The sequence below is a fragment of the Herpailurus yagouaroundi genome, unplaced genomic scaffold (genome assembly GCF_014898765.1).
Source record: "Herpailurus yagouaroundi ecotype Mexico unplaced genomic scaffold, PumYag 67641, whole genome shotgun sequence".
NCBI lineage: Eukaryota > Metazoa > Chordata > Mammalia > Carnivora > Felidae > Herpailurus > Herpailurus yagouaroundi.
In genome coordinates this window covers 2,736,054-2,754,645 of record NW_024420442.1, presented here as the reverse complement: position 1 = coordinate 2,754,645, position 18,592 = coordinate 2,736,054, and the positions used below count along the sequence as shown (strand labels likewise).

The 18,592-nt window shown below is 46.8% G+C and overlaps 2 protein-coding genes across 2 annotated transcripts in view; one reads left to right on the top strand and one right to left on the bottom strand.

The window, feature by feature from the left end:
- LOC121025387 (A-kinase anchor protein 17B) overlaps positions 1 to 7,464 on the top strand; it is a 28,464-nt gene extending 21,000 nt beyond the window's left edge. Inside the window, exons 5-6 of the mRNA XM_040467929.1 lie at positions 792 to 1,026; positions 2,841 to 7,464. Of these exons, the coding sequence (XP_040323863.1) occupies positions 792 to 1,026; positions 2,841 to 4,484 (1,879 nt within the window). The 3' untranslated portion in view covers positions 4,485 to 7,464. The remainder of the gene's footprint in view (positions 1 to 791; positions 1,027 to 2,840) is intronic.
- A 3,254-nt stretch (positions 7,465 to 10,718) lies between these two features.
- PGRMC1 (progesterone receptor membrane component 1) overlaps positions 10,719 to 18,592 on the bottom strand; it is an 8,333-nt gene continuing 459 nt past the window's right edge. The window contains exons 2-3 of the mRNA XM_040467978.1: positions 15,191 to 15,348; positions 10,719 to 12,091 (exon numbers count right to left, since the gene is read on the bottom strand). Coding sequence (XP_040323912.1) covers positions 11,988 to 12,091; positions 15,191 to 15,348 — 262 coding nt within the window. The 3' untranslated portion in view covers positions 10,719 to 11,987. The remainder of the gene's footprint in view (positions 12,092 to 15,190; positions 15,349 to 18,592) is intronic.

Sequence of the window (18,592 nt, the reverse complement as noted above, 5' to 3'; positions counted from 1 at the left end):
GAGCCTCACGAACCGTGAGGTCCTGACCTGAGCTGAGATCAAGAGCCCAACGCTTAACTGACCGAGCCACCCAGGTGCCCCAAAGCCTGTATTTTTCTAAGCCAGTATGTTTTTATGATAGTGTACTGTGTTAAGTACCAGTTCTCATCCGTAAGATTTTCTGAGTGCCTTGACTTCCCTGTTTTATAAGCCAAGGTGAAGTCAACTCCACGGAAGGTTTTGATCTCAAGAGAAATGAAATCAGCACTGCGACAGCTGAGTCCACAAGCTGGACTGCTTGTGGTTTGAGAAAGTGGGGACTTCTAGAAGCCCCTCCTTTGAATTCTGTAGCCTTCCTTTTGTACGCTCTCTCCTGTACATGCTTCTAACCAACCAGCTCAATTTTGTGTCCTTCTGTTTCGACTGATGCACATGGAGCCTTTTTTTTTTTTTTAAGTTTATTTATTTATTTTGAGAGGGCGAGATCAGGGGAGGGGCAGAGAGGGAGAGGGAATTCCAAGCAGGCTCTGCGTTGTCAGCACAGAGCCCGACGCAGGGTTCGAACTCACGAACCATGGGATCATGGCCTGAGCCGGAATCAAGAGTCAGAGGCTTAACTGACTGAGCCACCCCGGTGCCCCATGCGTGGTGTCTTATTCCCTAAGTTGTCTGTGTCAGGCCCTGGGGTTCGCACTGAGTGATTCCTGGAAACCTAAATGATCCATCCTCCCCGGGCAGTGGGGAGGGAGCTGGAAGGACAGCAAATGCCTAATAAATACCTTCTGAATGACTGAATCTTCATCATTGTCCAGGAAAAGAAAAGAGGAGGAGAGGAGAGCCCAGGAAAAGAGGAGGAGGGCCAGGGTCAGGCGGCGAGCCCTGAAGGAAAGAGACAGACACCGGCAAAGGAAACAGAAGGAGCCAGCCACAGCTGAAGCTGCGCGTGAGCCCGACTCTTGGGAAGAGTGGGAGGAGAGGAAGTGCCTGCTGGCTCAGAGGAGGGGGGAGGCCCTTCGGTTGCTACGCGTCCTCTTGAGGAAAATTGCAGTAAGGCTCTTTCTCGATCAGCCATCACTTTTGGTAGGTACTGATCTTTCTGAGGCACACTTCTACGCTGAAGCAGTGGCCGGTTTCAAATCGACTCCATGGAAGACTCTTTGCCTTCCTTGGGACTCGTTTTCAATAGGCTGATCTCCAGTAGCCCAGTTGTGGATTTGCGAAAGAGGTACCCAAATTGTCCAAAGCACTTGTGTCTCACCCTTACCGTCTGGCACACTGTGTGTTCCCGAACTCCAGGATGGTCTGACCCAGAGCCCTATAGCTAGTGTATCTTCTGAGTTTCTCATGGATATAACGGAAGGCACCAGGGCGAGGGAAGGGGTGTTAGGTGGGTAGCCTTCCATTAACTTGTCCGTTCATCTGCAACAGGTTTGGATGGGAAGGAAGAACCTTGAACAGAGACCTTAGGGTAGCAGGTTCATGTTAGTCTAGTCTTAAACTATTTGCTAAGGAATTTCTCACATCACAGAGCAATTGTTTTGTTTGGAGAGTTTCCGTTTTGGAGTTTTGGGTTTTGCTGTTGTTGTTGTTGTTGTCGTCGTTTTTGGTTTTTGCCCCACTTTACTGACCTCCTAAAGATAACCAGCCTCCACAGATATCCTGGAGTGAAGGTCAGAAAGGTTCCCAAATTATTAATTTAAAAATGCATATTCAGTGTTTTTCTTTTATTTATTTTTTTTGAGAGAGAGAAAGAGCAAGAGAGAGAGAGGGAGAGCAGGGGAGGAGCCGAGAGAGAGGGAGACAGAGGACCCAAGGCAGGCTCCTCGGTGACAACAGAGAGCCCCTTGCGGGGCTCGAACTCACGGACGGTGAGATCAGACCTGAGCTGAATTTGGACGCTTTACCGACTGAGCCCCCCAGGCGCCCCTTCAGTGTTTTTAAAGAGGAAGAGTAAATGGCCTCAGTATCAGAGGCCTCTCATTAGTGTGGACAACCGACCCGAGTGAAATCAAGATCAGAAAACTCTCACATAGACTTTCTAATAAGGCTAGCTGAATCTTTTAAATTTACCTTACTGATCTCTGGGGGCGACCCCTTTTTAAGAATTTACCTTTTTACACGTGTGTGGGGCCTAATTCTTGGCCCCACTGATACCACATACTGATTGTGTGCGGTCCTCAGGTTTGGATCCCAGGTAACGGGTGGGCACTGTCCCGATTGACGCGAGCCGTCAGTGAGGGCACGGTGCGCACTCTCCCCGAGGGGTGGGGCCCGTGGGCAGCACCTTTAACCTGCCCTTTGGTTGTGCAGAGCAGACAACACAGGCAGAACCACTGGCATGGCCGTGTTTTCTACCTGTCATCTTGCTTCTGAATGAAGCAGGTGAGAGGGGACAGCTCAGGGATATCCTCCCCTACAATCCACGGGAAGAGGCTGGAATGAAAAGCAGAAAGGCGGTTCATGTTTTAGGCCAGGCGATTCCCTTTTAGACACACATTTCACCCATCAGTCTCTTCTTGTTCTAGGATTTTCTGGGAAGGCTGTAGAGCATGTCTTCTTTTACTATCCCCAGCCCCTAGCGTAAGACCCGGAACAGTAAATGCTCACCAGTTTGTGCACATATAAAGAAAAGGGTCGTGTGCTCTGAAGGCGTGTAAACGGTCGAGCACAGACCTAGTGTTTGCGTTAGCCCGAGACACTTCATTCGTGCCTCTTCTTTCCTCAGTGCGATGTTGTTCCTAGTCTGGATCCACCTTACAGCTTAGAAACCACTTCAGAACCATGCCAGAAAGCCCAGTTTTCTTTGAAATGTTTAAACCGTTACAGTTTTCATGTGAGATGTTTAACCTTTTTCTTTAAAGGAACCCACCCAGTTTAACCCACAGGGGGTAGACGATCCAAGCCCCAGAGCGAACCACACTCCAGCGAACATGTTGGAAACTCTGAAGAAAGAAGAGCCATACAGCCAGTACCTTCAGAACCAAGAAGAAATGCCAAAATATCAGGTTGCCAAGTTACACGATAAACAAAAACAAAAAATGAAGAAAATAAATAGGGCTCACTTACATCAATCTCCCCACGACCTCAGGAGAAAAGAAATAAGCTCTTCAGCTAGAGGAGCAAGAGCTGGAAAATCATTAGCCGATGGATACAATGAGAGTTTGGTCTCTGACCAGAGTTTTCTGCAGAATGCACCAGTCCAAGGTCAGCCTCTTGAGAAAGAAGACCGCAGCAATTCTCATAAATCCAATTCCTCCAGATTGTTTGAGCGAGGGCGTGCCAGGAAACAGAAGATCTATGAAACAGATGAATTTATTGATTACATGTTAAACTGCTATCAACCTCCAAACTATGCCCGTATCTGCCTAGAACCAAGTGGCCCAGAAAGCACGCGTGAGTGGCAGAGGGCTGTCCATGCTAAGGGAAATGGATTTCGAGTCACTTTGAGAAAACGTAACTATCACTCCCCCAGCCTGAGCCCAGTGCAAACCCTGGCAACCAGACGACAGGCTCAAAAAGATGATGGCTGCTCAGAGATTTGTACTCGGGGTCCTGAGCATAAACCACAAAAGAGAGGAAGAGTGGATTATGCCAAAGAAAGTCGCAAGGAGTTAAATCATTCCAAGGACACAGCCAGTGAGGCTGGTGGTCATTTGTCCCCAACTGATGCAATGAGCCATCTGTCGGAAGAGATTTATGCTTACGAGGTCAGATTTTCCAAATCCACCAGTCAAAGCCAGGATTCCTCACCCAACAGGTCAGCAGACTTAGAAATGGAGTTGACCGATTTCTTAGAGGAAATTAGTAGTGATTCTGAATGCTTCAGTGAAATCCTTAGCATAAAGAAAGAAGACAATGAGAAATCTGTGACTACATATCATGGCTCCCCAGAAAAAAGATCTCTTGATGCTGCTGAAATTATCACTAGCGATCAAGAAGTTAGGTCAAATCCGCAGACCTGGTGGTGTTCAGAGTGGAACCACAAGGGTGAGGAACGCTACTCTAAACATGAGCCTTGGAAACCAGTCAAGAGGTCCAGGTATGAGTTGACAGGCTCATGGCTTGAAGGTGAAAATGCTTCCATGAGAGGTGAGAAGAAGAACAGCCAAAACAGGGAAACACTGGCCCCCAAATATTTGTTTGATAAAGGCAACTACCGTGGATCCAGCCCCAGTGATCTGTTAGACGACATGGTAAGAAAGAGGAAGAGGTTCGATGATAGCACATTCGGCCAGAACGTGAACTATAGGCCCCCTCGTGTGCCAATAACATCATCAAACAGCGCCGATGTTTTCTACTTGAGGGGTTCCCCCCGAAGAAGAGAGACCCCCTGGAGGCCAGACTACAACCAGGAGGCGAGAAGGTGCAAAAGATATGAGAATTCTAAAGATTCCAGGCTGAATTCTGATAATTATTATATGATACGTAACAGTCAGGAGCACGCGGACTATGAAAGCTATTCACAAAATGGCTACACTAGTCCTCTGTATTATCAAATGTTTTGAAGTTCTTTCAGTTCAGAAAACGCTCTCATTCGCAGCAAACAAATTGCAAGAAGAAAATTTAAAACCAAATATAGCAATGTAGTTGGCAACTACAGAGCAAGAGAGCGACACTTAAAAGCTTGAGCAAGGTCAAATGCAAAAACCTTGTTTCTCTTGCCAAAGTATAAAGCATAAATGACTGCCAGTGTGCTGGCAAACTTTAGAAACAAAAAACATCCATATTCTGAAGGTTGGTAAAACAGTGTGCCCGCAAAACTTCCTGATCCGAGGACAGACATTTCTACAGTTCAGCCGCGACTTTAACTGGGTGCCAGCGAGGGAGCAAATGAACGTTGAGAGGAGTTGAGATGGCCCTCTGTGGCTCTTTAGCTGTTCTAACAGCATCATTTAGTGTCATTTATCTTCAAAAGGGACAACAGCGAATGAAACAAGGTCTTTTTATACCTTCTTAGCCTTGGTCCGAAACACCACGTGCAGCGACGAAACTTTCCTGACTTTTATCCAGAAACGGCTGTAGGTAACAGAAGGGATGACAGCAAGGACATACCAGAGACTCCTTCACGACATCGGAAGGTTACGTGACCACCTACCAGAGGGAAATTAATCTTTTAAATATGTTCATAGTACTCAAAGAGTTGTCCTTTTAGAAACAAAATTTGGAAGACGAAACTAAAAGGGGCTCGGATTGTCCCTTGACGTTTAAACGGATGGTGGACCATTTGCAGAGTTTTGTTTTGTTCTTTCTTTTTTGTTTTTGTGTGTGTTTTTTTTTTGAAGAACCCCACGTCATTCCATCCTAGAGAAGCAAGAGAATGGAAGTAAAAGAACCAGTGGGATTTGCAAAAGGAAATGCCAAAAGATCCTGGGCCACCGATACCAGCACTTTGGGAGGACAGGATGTGGCAGTATTTCATTTCAGGTTATGTAATCCTTTCACTCAGGGTTGGGTGACATCAGTTTGTAAAAAGCCGCTGACTATCCCCAAACTGACTTTTGATAACACGTTAACAAGTGCCTCCCCAATCCTCAATAACGCCATGGAGTTAGGAGTCGAGGGCAAAGCCCTAGTTTTCTAGCTGGGGAAAAATGGTATGTGTGAAGGCTTTGTAAACTCGTAACATAAGCAGTTTCTCTTTTTACCTACTGGTTTTGGACTTCTTGACTATGTTTTTAAATTGAGATATTTTATAGATTCTTAAAGACTTACATCTTAACGCAGTGCATGTTCTATTAAAAGCTCGGCTGATTCATTCCGCCTTATATTGGATTTAGGACCCTCAGGGGCAGTAGATGACCTTGTTTTTCCCACCCCCAGCCAAGCTATCCCTGACTCGGCAGTTGAAGACATCAATGAGATCAGACTGGCTGGCAGGACGAGAGGGTGATTTTCATTCACAGAAGTAGTGGAAGGCAACATCTCCCTGTGACATGATTCATTTCAGTCTTAACTTGATATTCTGTGGAAAAGTACCAGCCGGTAGAGCCAAGGTGGAATGCCAGTCAGTGTGGTTGCCCTGAGTGACGAGGCACGTTACGTGCTCATAACCAGCCAGCCACTCGAGCAACCTGATCTCTAAAGGGGCCACAAGATCTTCTAAGTTACTGGAAGTAAGAACCACACGTTGTTTCATTGATCTCTTCTCTTCCCATTTAAGAGGGCTACGCTAGTACGTGCAAAAGTTTACAAGTAATGTAGCGGATTGTGTTTATCATTAAGGAGATGATAACCAACGGACGGCTTGTTGGTTCTCTTGTATTCGGTTCCACTTTCAACCTAGTGACTCTGCCGTTAAAACTAGGTTTGGCTTGTCAAATCTGAAAAATCGTTTCGCGGGGTGAGTGCCTTTTCTCCTCTGAAGACTAGCAGTGACTATTAACGTTCAAAGTACTGTTGTCCAGAGTAGCCTTTTAAAGTGCTAAGAGCTTGTATTTTGTCAGACAGCTTTTGGTAACTAGGTGTTTTTCTCCTCCTCTGCCTCCTTCTTTTTTCATGCTCCATGCCATTGAAACCAAGAACACTATGGGTTCGTAATGGAAAGCAGTTATGGTTGTTTGGAAAACAAATCTTCATTTCTGCTGTCACTAGATAATTTTTCTTTGCAGAGATTTTGGGGCATGAAAACAATTTGCTGCTCAGTAACCAGGCATAAAAAATAAATTGCAGAATACAGCATGTGCAATTTTTTTTTTTTTTTTGGTTTTTTTTGGTTTAATAGAACCGGTGCTAAGTCACTTCTATCTAATATTTTTGTCTGGTTTTGTTTGTTTGCTAAATACCATCCTGGGACCTAGAAGTTAGTAAAAATACTGATTTCATGTTTACTTTCTGTACCACCTTCAATTTTTATATGTCTTATAGTAATGAGTTTTAGATTTAAATAAACTTCTTGTGTGTGTGTGTGTGTGTGTGTGCGCGCATAGGCCTTAAATAAGGAAGAGAACAATTTATCCTATACTTTTCAATGGAGTGAGTGGCTTAGTAAGGAATGAGATAGAACCGAAAATATTGTGATCACTTTCTATTAGTTCTAGTTACTTAGTTAGTCTTTGTTGTGCTGTTATTTAAGTGGTGCAAGAGTTTTTTCTCACATCTTTTTTCTATGTCTTATTAAGTAAGTAAGGGCCTGAACTTTAAATTTTGTCTTTTTAGACAGACATCTCCATGTTTTTCCTCATATGTGCTGATAGTGCTTTATGAAAACTAAAAACCTGTCAATGTATTTTTGTTCAATTTGTTTGAATTTCTCAGGTAGAAAGCCATGTAACCTGGTAATTTTGAAAGTAAGAACCAAATAAATGCATTTTTTGTGTGGCAAAGACTGTTTAGAATGTGAACTCTTAAACGCTAATAATTTCACCGGGGCGGGGTGAGTTTCTACTTGTAGGATGCCGCTTTGCACTAATGTTGTCGATCCTCATTTGCATTGTTAGAGAAATAATACATATTTAATTTTCAGATATATTAAAAATAAAATGGTCATAGTGACTACCTACTGCCTGTTCATTTACCACGTGCATCATCTACATTTTCTGTGAAAATCTACGTGCCCAGTTTTTTTTTTTTTTTTAAGTTTCATTCACTCATTTAAGTTCTCTCTACACCCAGCATGGGGCTCCAGCTCATGACCCCGAGATCAAGAGTTGCGCACTCCTCCGACCGAGCCAGCCGGGTGCCCCTATCCATGTCCAGTTTTAGTCTTGCTCCTATGTGGGGGTCTGTTGAGCACTCGACTTCAGCTCAGGTTGGGATCTCGCTGTTCTTGGGTTCGAGCCCTGCGTCGGGCTCTGTGCTGACAGCTCTGACGGCTCGGAGCCTGGAACCTTCTTTGAATTCTGTGCCTCCCTCTCTCTCTGCCCCTCCCCTGCTCCCACTCTGTCTCTCTCAAAAATAAATATTAAGAAAAAAATTACAGGGGCACCTGGGTGGCTCGGTCAGTTAGGTGACCGACTTCGGCTCAGGTCGTGATCTCACGTTTTGTGGGTTCGAGGCCCGAGTCGGGCTGTGCTGACAGCTCAGAGCCTGGAGCCTGCTTCGGACTGTCTCCCTCTCTCTCTCTCCCCTTCCTCCTCCCCTACTCCTGCTCTGTCTCTATGTCTCTTTCAAAAATAAACATGAAAAGATAAATAAATTTTTAAAAAGAGCCTTTTTGCTTCTATGCAATTTTTCCCTTTATGACGCTGATGTTTGGGAACTGTGTCAGAGCTCACACAACTGAAGATCACAGTTTGATCTTCAGTTTGGATAAGGTGAAATGATAGTATCTGGACTTAAGACTATCCTCCCTTCGGCAAAGGTTTTTTTTTTTTTTTTTTTTTTTTAATGCTTATTTATATCTGAGAGAGACAGAGACAGAATGCGAGTGGGTTGGGGCAGAGGGAGAGGGAGACACAGAATCCGAAGCAGGCTCCAGGCTCCGGGCTGCCAGCACAGAGCCCGACGCGGGGCTCGAACTCACGGACCGCGAGATCATGACCTGAGCTGAAGTCGGACGCTCAGCCGACTGAGCCCCCCAGGCGCCCCGGCAAAGGTTTTATCAATAATCTTCGAAGGTAGCAAAACGGACTCCATGGCATCTCATCTCACCCCTTCAGCACCTGGTGGCAGTGTTCAAGTTCTACAATAGCCGGGACTAAGTGGGGGTGTGGGGGCATCTCGGGGGCTTCACTGGTCAATCTTTGACCGTTCGGGTGTCACCTGTATTTTCACGTGAAGCGTCCGGCACGCTGCCTCGAAGTGTTCTGTAGCAAAGGCTGCCTGTACCTTAGTACAATCTGGGTACTTTACAGCTGAAAGGGTCCCTTTTGGGGGGGTCAAAAAGCTCTCTCTCTGAAACAGCGAGGGCTGTCCGGATGCTTGTTCTGGGTCTAGGATTAGCCTGTTTGGCCCTCCGACGACGTGTTGTGAACGTGTTGTTATGTAGACAAGCCACAGATACGGGGAGGCGCGGCAAACATGGAGAGAATGCTTAGGACGCTAGTCCTGAGAACGCAGGGCCTCTGCAGGGGCTGGATAAAGGCAGGGGAACAAGCAGATGTTCACCTCACACCTCCCCCACTGGCCGGGTGCCTGTAACCTCCACGCCCCCATCTTAAATGGCACCTTTTACATAATGTGGCTTCTGAATATGCTACCTGGATTTGAGAAGTTTCTAGACTGAAGTCCTGCCTTCTAGTAATATCCTTTTACGTGTAATCAATACAATGTTGATTTCATTCTCAATGGTGGGGAATCGGGCTATTTGAGATTGAAACTTTAACAGGGCCCTGGACGTTTTCCTCTTGGCATCGGACACACCCGTTTAGCTTAGAAAAAGGAGCAGCCTAATCTTCGCATCTGAAAGATTTCAGGCTGCAAGATGGCCCAACTTCTCCCTCCCACCCCTTCCCAGAAGCACACAGTGTAATAGGGTGCTTGGCACGAAACAGGCAACTGGAATATTAGTTGCATGAAACCTAGTGGGGGCGGGGCGGGGGGCGGGGAAAAGCTCATTTAAAAACAAAAGAAAGAGGGGCACTTGGGTGGCTCAGTTGATTAAGCAGCTGACTCTCGATCTTGGCTCAGGCCATGATCTCCTGGTTTGTGAGTTCAAGCCCCGCATCGGACTCCGTGCTGGTGGCATGGAGCCTGCTTGGGATTCCCTCCCCCTCTCTGCCCCCACTCCCGAAATAAATAAATAAAAACTTAAAGAAATAGGCAATGTTTGGTAACAAAAAAACCGGAAAGCTGCAAGCCCTCTTTCGTCCAGGGAGTACATCCCTCGTAAGAAAACTCTGCCAATTTTAACGTCAAAATGGCAAAACACTAATATTAATAGGCTGTATTCATACAACCAACTGCATACGCAAATCTGATCTTTTGCTAGGAGGGGAATTAGCTACCGTGAAAGAATTCCTGAATATCCTCCTGGTCAGATGGTATCTGGAAACGGAAACAACCAACCGTGCCTTGGCACTTGCTAATGCCATCAGCAGTTACCCCTTAATAACCTTGCTATGGACCCGAAGGCAGAGGTCTGCCGTGGAGTTTAGAAAAGTTCTGAGGCAGAATTTGACAAGTCACAAAAAATAAATTCACTAGTTTTTTAAAAAAATGTCCATTTGTACGTTGGATTTAAGGCAGCTTAGCTAATCTCGATTCACTGTCTTCTTAGGTTTATTTTTAATGCTTATTTTTGAGGGAGAGAGAGAGTGCACAAGCAGGGGAGGGGCAGAGAGAGAGACACACAGAATCTGAAGCCGGCTCCGGGCTCTGAGCTGTCAGCCCAGAGCCCTACGCGGGGCTCGAACTCACAGACCATGAGATCATGACCTGAGCCGTAGTCGGACGCTTAACCTACTGAACCCGAGTTTATTTTTATTTGAGAAAGAGAGAAAGAGAGCAAGCCGGGGAGGGGCCGAGAGAGAGGGAGACAGAATCCCAAGCAGGCTCCGCACCGTCCGTGCAGAGTCTAACGTGAGCCTTGAACTCGTGAACCCCAAGACCATGACCTGAACCCATCAGGCGCTTAACCGACTGAGCCACCCCCAGGCGCCCCTCAATTCACTACTTCTTCACAACATAAGCTGGTATTTGGTTTGTGGTGTGAGGGTCTGAGGTCTTGCCCCTTAACGGGTTTCTTTTTGAATACACACACACACCCCCCTCAGGAGCGAAACCGAGTATTAAAGCTAAAGTAAAATGACCGAATCTGATTTCCGAGGTTTAAAAAAAAAAAAAGACAACCCACCACGCTATACTGGGTAAGACCGTTTTTATTAACTGACCAAAGCACTTCATTTTGTTTTCTGATCTGAGGTAAAACCATTAAACACGGTTCACAAGAAAATACAAGGACTATTCAACTACAGTTACAAGGGTTGGAGACCTCACTAGTTCATATACTTTTACGAATTCATACGACTGTACAGTCTACTTAAGCTAAGTTTATTGTTAACCGAAAAGACCCAGTTATCAGAGACCTAGACACCCGGCCCGACTCCTCTTGTGGCGGCTACTTTTGTCGGGAGAGAAGAATGACGGTTACCTTAACGAATGGATTTTGAGAGCCGTGTGGCTACGGCGACCTGTACTCTCTTTGTTCCCCAGAGGTGGGCGCGAGGGCTGCCGGGAGAGCAAACGCGTGTTCTGTTCGGCACGCCCCCCCCCCCCCCCGCGGCAAACCGGGTCGGATAACCATCGTCCCACCGTGAACGTGGGGATGGGGAAGAGGGTCCCTACGTTTTCTTCGTAGAGTTAGCTTTTCAGGCAAGCCGGCTGATTTCTTCCAAGGCTTCCCTTCGAATGTTCAGATCCTATTTCAAGCCTCACTGTGTACCGCTGTGTTAGCGGGGGCATCTGAGTGTCCAGAGGACCAAAAAAAAAAAAAAAAAAAAAAAAAAAAAAAAAATCGTAAGGCGGTCTAGAAACACAGCGAATGTATTTTTCCCAACTGAGCCCAGCTTTGAGATTTCAAAACAAAAATTTTTTTTTAATGGACAGCTTTCTTTAATCAATACCAGAGGCTTTGGAATACTGCCGATTTGCTTTAGAGGTAGATAAAACAGAAATCGTGCAGCTAAGTCAATTGAGAAATGAGGGATTTGCTGTCTTGAGAACGTCGGGACTGCAAGTTCATCCTTTGTTCTCGGTTGCTGGAAGGGCTCTGCACACTTAACACCTTTGCCTGCTTGGGCAGGGAGGGAATACCCAAGTCTTGCCTGTCTCTTTCAGGAAAAACAAACTGAAAGTCGGCCCGTACTGACTACAGAGAGAAGGGAACGGTAATAACGTCTGTATTACGGCCCTGCAGTTCACGGTCCGGATTTGCGACACACAAACGCATCATGCACCTGGGAGACGGGAGTTAATTGTGGATCAGTGTCACTAGTGATGTTAATTACAAAAACTTACAGCCAAGTTCGAAACGTTTCTAAATATTGGAAATCACCATGTTTTAAAGACAGACTGGAATGTTACAAATGATTCTGCAAAATACAAAAATAGATATGCTTCCACTGGACGCTCTAATCATTTTTCCGAGTGCTCTCATCTTTTGGTTCTTCCTCATCGGAGTACACGGTGGGCTCCTCCCCCTCCTTCAGCAGCTTGCCCACGTGATGATACTTGACTGGAGGCAAAGAAAACACAAATGATCGCTCTCGTGCCTTACCCAGAACCACTACCTCCCACCTGCAAACATTCACTAGAGGCCTACGGTCTATGCGGCGATGTGCCGGGCTTCTTGAAGGTCTCTGTTAGGAAGGTCTTATGCCACAGCCCTTGGTGACCGGGAATTAAGAGTTTTGTTCAGAAGAAACACGGAAGGGGTGGCGGTGTTGGGCGAGGAGTGTGCAAGGGAAGGCTGACGCAGAGTCGTGTTTGTGTGCACAAGCGGGAGAGCAGGGCTCGCTAGGAGTTAGTTGGAAGGGTTTCAGAATGCCTCACGAAGGACGACATGCTTGGGAGGGCGCAAGGCAAGAGGGATTTCAGAAAATGAAAAGGCCGCGTACGGAGGCATGAGGCCAGGCTGCACACATCTGGGGAACATCAGAGAGACCGAGTTGAGAGCTCAACGGCGCGGGAGGACGGTTGGCCAAGCAGTGTGGGCGAATATGACGGAGGTGGCGGACAGCCGGCCCGAAGCGTCTGGACTTCGTCTACAGGTGGCAAAGGGCACTGAAGGTTTATGACAAAAGAACGGCATGGGAAACCAGCGCTTTGGCAGAGCAGGCAGATGACAGCAAGGAGGCCCAGCGCGGGGAGCCCAGGCGGCCCGATCAGTATGTGAAGGAACAAGGGCCAGGAGTAAGCAGGACGTCCATGGGAATGGAAAGGGAAGGATGCGAGCTACTTTAAAGCAAAATTGGAAATACGAGTTAATGAAGTTCCAACGGGAGCTGGGGACTCTGGAGAGGGGGCCCCCCCGGGGGGCGGGGGCACGTGACAGGAGCTCTACGAGGGCGGGAGGAGTGAAGTTGATACCGGCAAGAAGCAGGTCCCTGGAAACCTTCAGGAAGGGAAGTTCTGTGGGACTGTGGGGACGGAAGCTGCATCGCTGGGAGTAAGAAAGCAGTGGTTAGGGACCAGCACTTCTTAGACGGGTGACAGTGAAGGGGAGGAACGAGGACTCTAGTGGATGGAGGAAAAGCGGGAGACGGTGGTTTTTCCCAACACAAGGAACAAGCTATGCATCGTTAAAAGCAAGTGATTAAGGAGGCAGGAGAGCACTGGAGATGTTGGAGACAACAGATTTAAGGGTGCAAACCAGAATGCAAAAGGCAGGATCACGGCCCCACTAGCTGCATTCTTGAGGTCAAGCTCATGAGGGATTAAGCCTATGGATGCCAGAGGCCAAGAGGGCCGGGTCTCCTCTTTCTGAACAGGTAGTAACCAACCTGTCTAACCAGGTAGCCAGACCGGCTTTTGTGTGAAATAATCACTAGACTGGAACTTCCCTATCTGAACATGTTGTAAAGGTCCCTAGGGTGCCTGGGATTGCATAAAACAAATAAAAGGCGGGTGGCGCCCAAGAAACCTGCTTTAAGGGGAACCCACACTAGTTTTGAGTGGCGCTCCGGTGTCACAACAGAGCGTGGGGCGGGTCTTAGTGGAAGGGGGAGAAAGTTTTTACGGTTTTTACCTCCTTGGTGAAGGCAGGCCCTAGAAGATAGAGCTTTGTCAGTAATAAATTACAACTCGCTGGTTTCATACAGAAGAATATTCTCTACGTGTACAAAAGCATCCTTAGGATACAGGAAAACCAGGGACTATGTTAGATAGTGTTAAATAGCTGAATCATGTTTTCAAAGTAAAAAGACTTGCCTCTAGACTTGAAAGCTATACTTTGTCTGCTTGGGATTCAAAATCTAGGGGTAGAGCCGTAGCTGGCTAATAATTAACACCGAAGTCAGCATTATTTTCAAAAAAAAAAAAAAAAAAAAAAGAAGGTTGGATTTAGCCAAAAGAGTCAGTAATATTTAACTGGCTATAGAGAACAGCAAATAGAAGACTGCATTTTAGAATAAAAAAATCTTAGGGGGTGCCTGAGTGGCTGTCGGTTGAGCGTCTGACTTCAGCTCGGGTCATCATCTCACGGTTCATGAGTTCGAGCCCCGCGTCGGGCTCTGTGCCGACAGCTCAGAGCCTGGAGCCTGCTTTGGATTCTGTGTCTCCCCCTCTCTCTCTGCTCCTCCTCTGTCTCACTCTCTCTCAAAAATAAACAAAACATTAAAAGAAATAAAAAATAAATAAAAAATCCTTAAAAAATTTTTTTAAATGTTTTTATTTTTGAGAGAGAGAGAGAGTGAGAGAGAGAGAGAGGGTGAGGAGCAGAGAAAGGGAGACAGGATCGGAAGCAGGCTCCAGGCTCTGAGCTGTCGGCACAGAGCCCGACGCGGGGCTCGAACTCACGAACCGTGAGATCATGACCTGAGCTGAAGTCAGGTGCTTAACCGACTGAGCCACCCAGGTGCTCCAAAAATAAGTAAAAAATCTGAAAGTGATGGTCATGGTCTTTATATCCTGTTTCAAAGCTGGGAAAGGTTAGTCAAATTCTTAGCAGTGAGATGTTGCTAAAGTGATAAACACTTCGGTTTGACAAGAGCTGATTCCTCAATTCCTGAAATGTGAACTAATCCCCGTCCTCCCTCCCCCCACCCTCCAGCCCCAAAGACCTCAGCCCATAGCATAAGCCAGGAAACAAGTGTCTCCTTTTCCCTTTCTTTTTAAAAATGCAGACACCATTGTTGCTGGGCAGATTATAAGCATCATCTGTAGATGAGGCCTATAGTCAGGCTCAGTTAGATTCAAAAAGAAGCTGTTTTGTTGAACACAAGTCTCCCATTCTTCAACAGAAATGTGGGCTGCTTTTAAATAGCAAGCCTTGCTAGTAAGGACCTCTGAAATCCCTCTCTGTAGCCTACGTGGCCATGATCCTTTCCCCGACAGGCCAAGCACCAAATCCTAGCGTGGAATCTAGGCAAACCCGTCAAAAACTTAAATAACAGAAACCCAAGTTTCCATGGGGAACTGGCTAAAAACTGGACGCAATCATGGCAGGTGACTCAGCACTGCTGCAATCACTTCAAGCCATGAACTTGATCCGTCCGTTCAGGAGCCTATCAAAATGCTCCCCAGTTTCAGGCTGCTTAGTAGTAACTATTGTGCTGCCGTGAATCCCATTACTGGTAGAAATTTGATCCAGGCACAATTTAAAAAAAATGCTTACAAGTGAACTGAGAGTCCCAGTCACTCAGGGTCTCCTGCTGGGCGGGAGTGAGGTCAGAAAGGTCGTCATACTCGTCCTTCAGGGCTTCCTTATCCAGGCAGAAGGTGGCAAGGCCCCGGGATGCGTCTCTTCCGGCAAAGACCCCATACGGCCCCTCTTAAAAAACAAAACCAAACCAAAGATCAGTTCTTTATTAGACGGACAGTTTCTCTGTGGTTCATACATAGGAAATAGCTTCCTTACCCATCAACGAAGAAAGCCCCCTTCTGCAGTATCCAATTCCGTTCGGAAACCCTAAGTGACGTTGATGCTTTTGTCATTACGTGGTGGATACTGGAGGATCTGTTGTCCTCAAACTGTCACAAATCAGTATGTTAAGCATCATCATCCATTTCCTGTGATTTTCAGACAGCTAATAAGAAAGCCATGAATGCTTATTTCCTAGGGCGGGATGCGGTGGTAGGAAATCGTTTAAGATAATACTGAGCCCACGGGTCAGAATCCAGCTTTAGGACTGAACCCAGAGCCTGCCTCTCCTCTAGGCACTAGGGCTACAGCAGCGAAAGTTACAGTTTCTTAAGGTAATAAATACTAAGGCATAAATGAAAACATTTCCTTATAAAATGTATTCTGATTGGGGCGCCTGGGTGGCGCAGTCGGTTGAGCGTCCGACTTCAACCAGGTCACGATCTCACGGTCCGTGAGTTCGAGCCCCGCGTCGGGCTCTGGGCTGATGGCTCAGAGCCTGGAGCCTGTTTCCGATTCTGTGTCTCCCTCTCTCTCTGCCCCTCGCCCGTTCATGCTCTGTCTCTCTCTGTCCCAAAAATAAATAAACGTTGAAAAAAAAATTAAAAAAAAAATGTATTCTGATCTGTTTTAGCGACTCTAAAGTATCTCATGGTGATCTTTGGTTGTGAGACTGTATTAAACATTAACATGTGGTATCTGCAGGAGAAATCATTTTATGAGAGTATCAGCGGTTCAGAAATCTCTCCTCATGTTACATAATCTACACTGTCAATAAAGAAGAAATAGCACAGAGATCACCTCTGTCACTCTGGTGAGCTTGAAGACAAGACTCAAAATCCTCACACTTTCATGGAAAACAAAGACTGAATCAATATCCCAAACAAATATATGAGACATGAGAATGCTATTATATAGACTTTTGTCTAAGGGAGCGGTGAATCATTTTGTAGGTACTTGACGTGGATGTTTAGACTTATTTAAATATTGCACAAGTAAATGAAAAGAATCCAGTGTACTTTAAACCATGTGCTGTTTCCCCAAGGTAGATTGGGTAGCAACTCTGACCTTAAAAAGTTTGTAGGTAACCACGAGGCCAAGTATGAGACCGGATCAAGTTTCAATATGCCCCCTGGTCACTGGAAAGCTCAATCCACAAGGAATTTATTTGTGTACAAATTAGACAAAATTTATGACCAACTTTTGAACGCAAATAAGGTTCTAAAGAAAACCGGTTGTTTGCTCTCCCACTAGAGAAGGTAAAACCCAACAAACCCATTACACAGTTTTCACATGACACGTTTCACAGTTTTCACACTGTACACGTACACACACACACACACACACACACACACACACTTCTAGCGGACATGGTAGCATCTAGTACTTGAAAATAGGCCAATTGTTCTGGCTTGGACCTTGCTACTTCAGAGATTATAGTCACTGAATACTGAAAAATGGCCCAAGGGGAGCATTAGGAATATATTCACCAGAATGTACCTTCCCTAGAATATAAGCGCCATGAGCAGCCCCTTTTTCTGTTTTGCTCCCTGCTGTATTCCCAGTGCCCACAAAGGTGCCATGCATAGAATAATGGGCACCGGAATGAATCATTTTTAGGAATCCTTTGTAACACGGATTATCATTTGCACATGGTATCACACATTCATGGGCTCACAGGACGACAGCGCAGGGTAGAGACTTAGGAAGATCTCCCAATGGGCCGTCCTCAGCATTTTTCAGAGGGACAGCTAAGGCCCAGAGAGAACAATGCTTCGTGCCAGGTCACACAGCTGGTCAGTAATCCAACCCGGATTAGAACTCAGGTCGCCTGATTCCCAGTGTTGTGTTTCTGTGCACAGGCCTACATTCCTCCCAATGACTTTGCAAATTACAATCATATGATGATGGCCCGTGTACGTCTTTGGACTACTTGATGGTGCAGCTCAGTACTAACGGGTATTTACAGGATTATGTCCACTGAAAATGCCTCTAGGTGTGCCAGGGTAAGTGCCGATAACAGAGGTGTGGTTTTCAAATGATCTTGACAGCTACACGGCCTACAGAAAGTAGGTCTTCTAAATCGGCCACAAGGAAACACTGCTAAGGGGACGAGTTCCGTAAGAACTTTCCCACATCTGATCTTGATTAGTTGGACTGGGCGAGTAAAACAAAGCAGGAGTGGAGATGACGGGGATCACGGGTATGTGTGCGCGTCTCCAGACCGCTTCCCTCTGTCCAGACCCGCGAGCAAGAGAGAGTCCTCTCGATGTGGACACACTCCCTGAGCTCTCGGTTTTTAGGAGTCCGTATTAAACGAGCTACAACCTCCTTCCTCTCCAAATATCCTACATGGCACGACTTTCCAAACCCGGCCGTTTCTCAAAGGCGCCCCCGGGAAAGCCTCTTACAATGCAGATTGCTGGACCTCCCCGACAGACTCCTCCACGGTGGCGGTGATTAAGCCGGGAATCGGTGTTTTTCCTCAAGCGCATCAGGTGATTCTGATCCACCAGCAGGCTTAGAAAGCCTCATCTCTAAGGCCCTTCGGGCCTGCTGTCCTCCAATGGCTCAGCAGTCAGCCACCCTCATTTCCCCTCCGGTTGGCTTTTCCTGAAATCCCCACACCCAGCAGCCCTCACAAGCCCTACCCCTTTTGTTTCCCAGGATCCTCCCACTTCTCTCTCCCTCCATTTTTAATTTTTTTTTTTTTTTTTTTTGGCTTCTAGTCCTTTCTCTCGCGTTATAGACTGAAATGCTCTATTACCTTCTCATCTGGCCACATTCCCATTGTCCGCTACGTTCAGCCTCATTCCGCCCTCGAGCAGCTCCCTATCCCCCCCCCCCCCCCGCCCCACGGAATCTCCGCGTTCACCTCCCAGCTTTTCGGTCGGCCACACGCAGCGCGCGCACACACATACCAAACACATGCCACACACATACCTGACACATGCCACATTCCAAGCGCGCGCGCGCACGCACACACGCGCCTGGCGAGCCACGGACACGGGATACGCACACACACATCACCCGCCAGCGCGCACGCGGCTTCGACCTGCTGCTAATCCCACCTCCGCGCCCCATCTCCCGCACCTTCACGTTACACCACGGCCACTCCCGGAGGCAGCGGCCTCCGCATCTTCTCCGAGGCTGGAC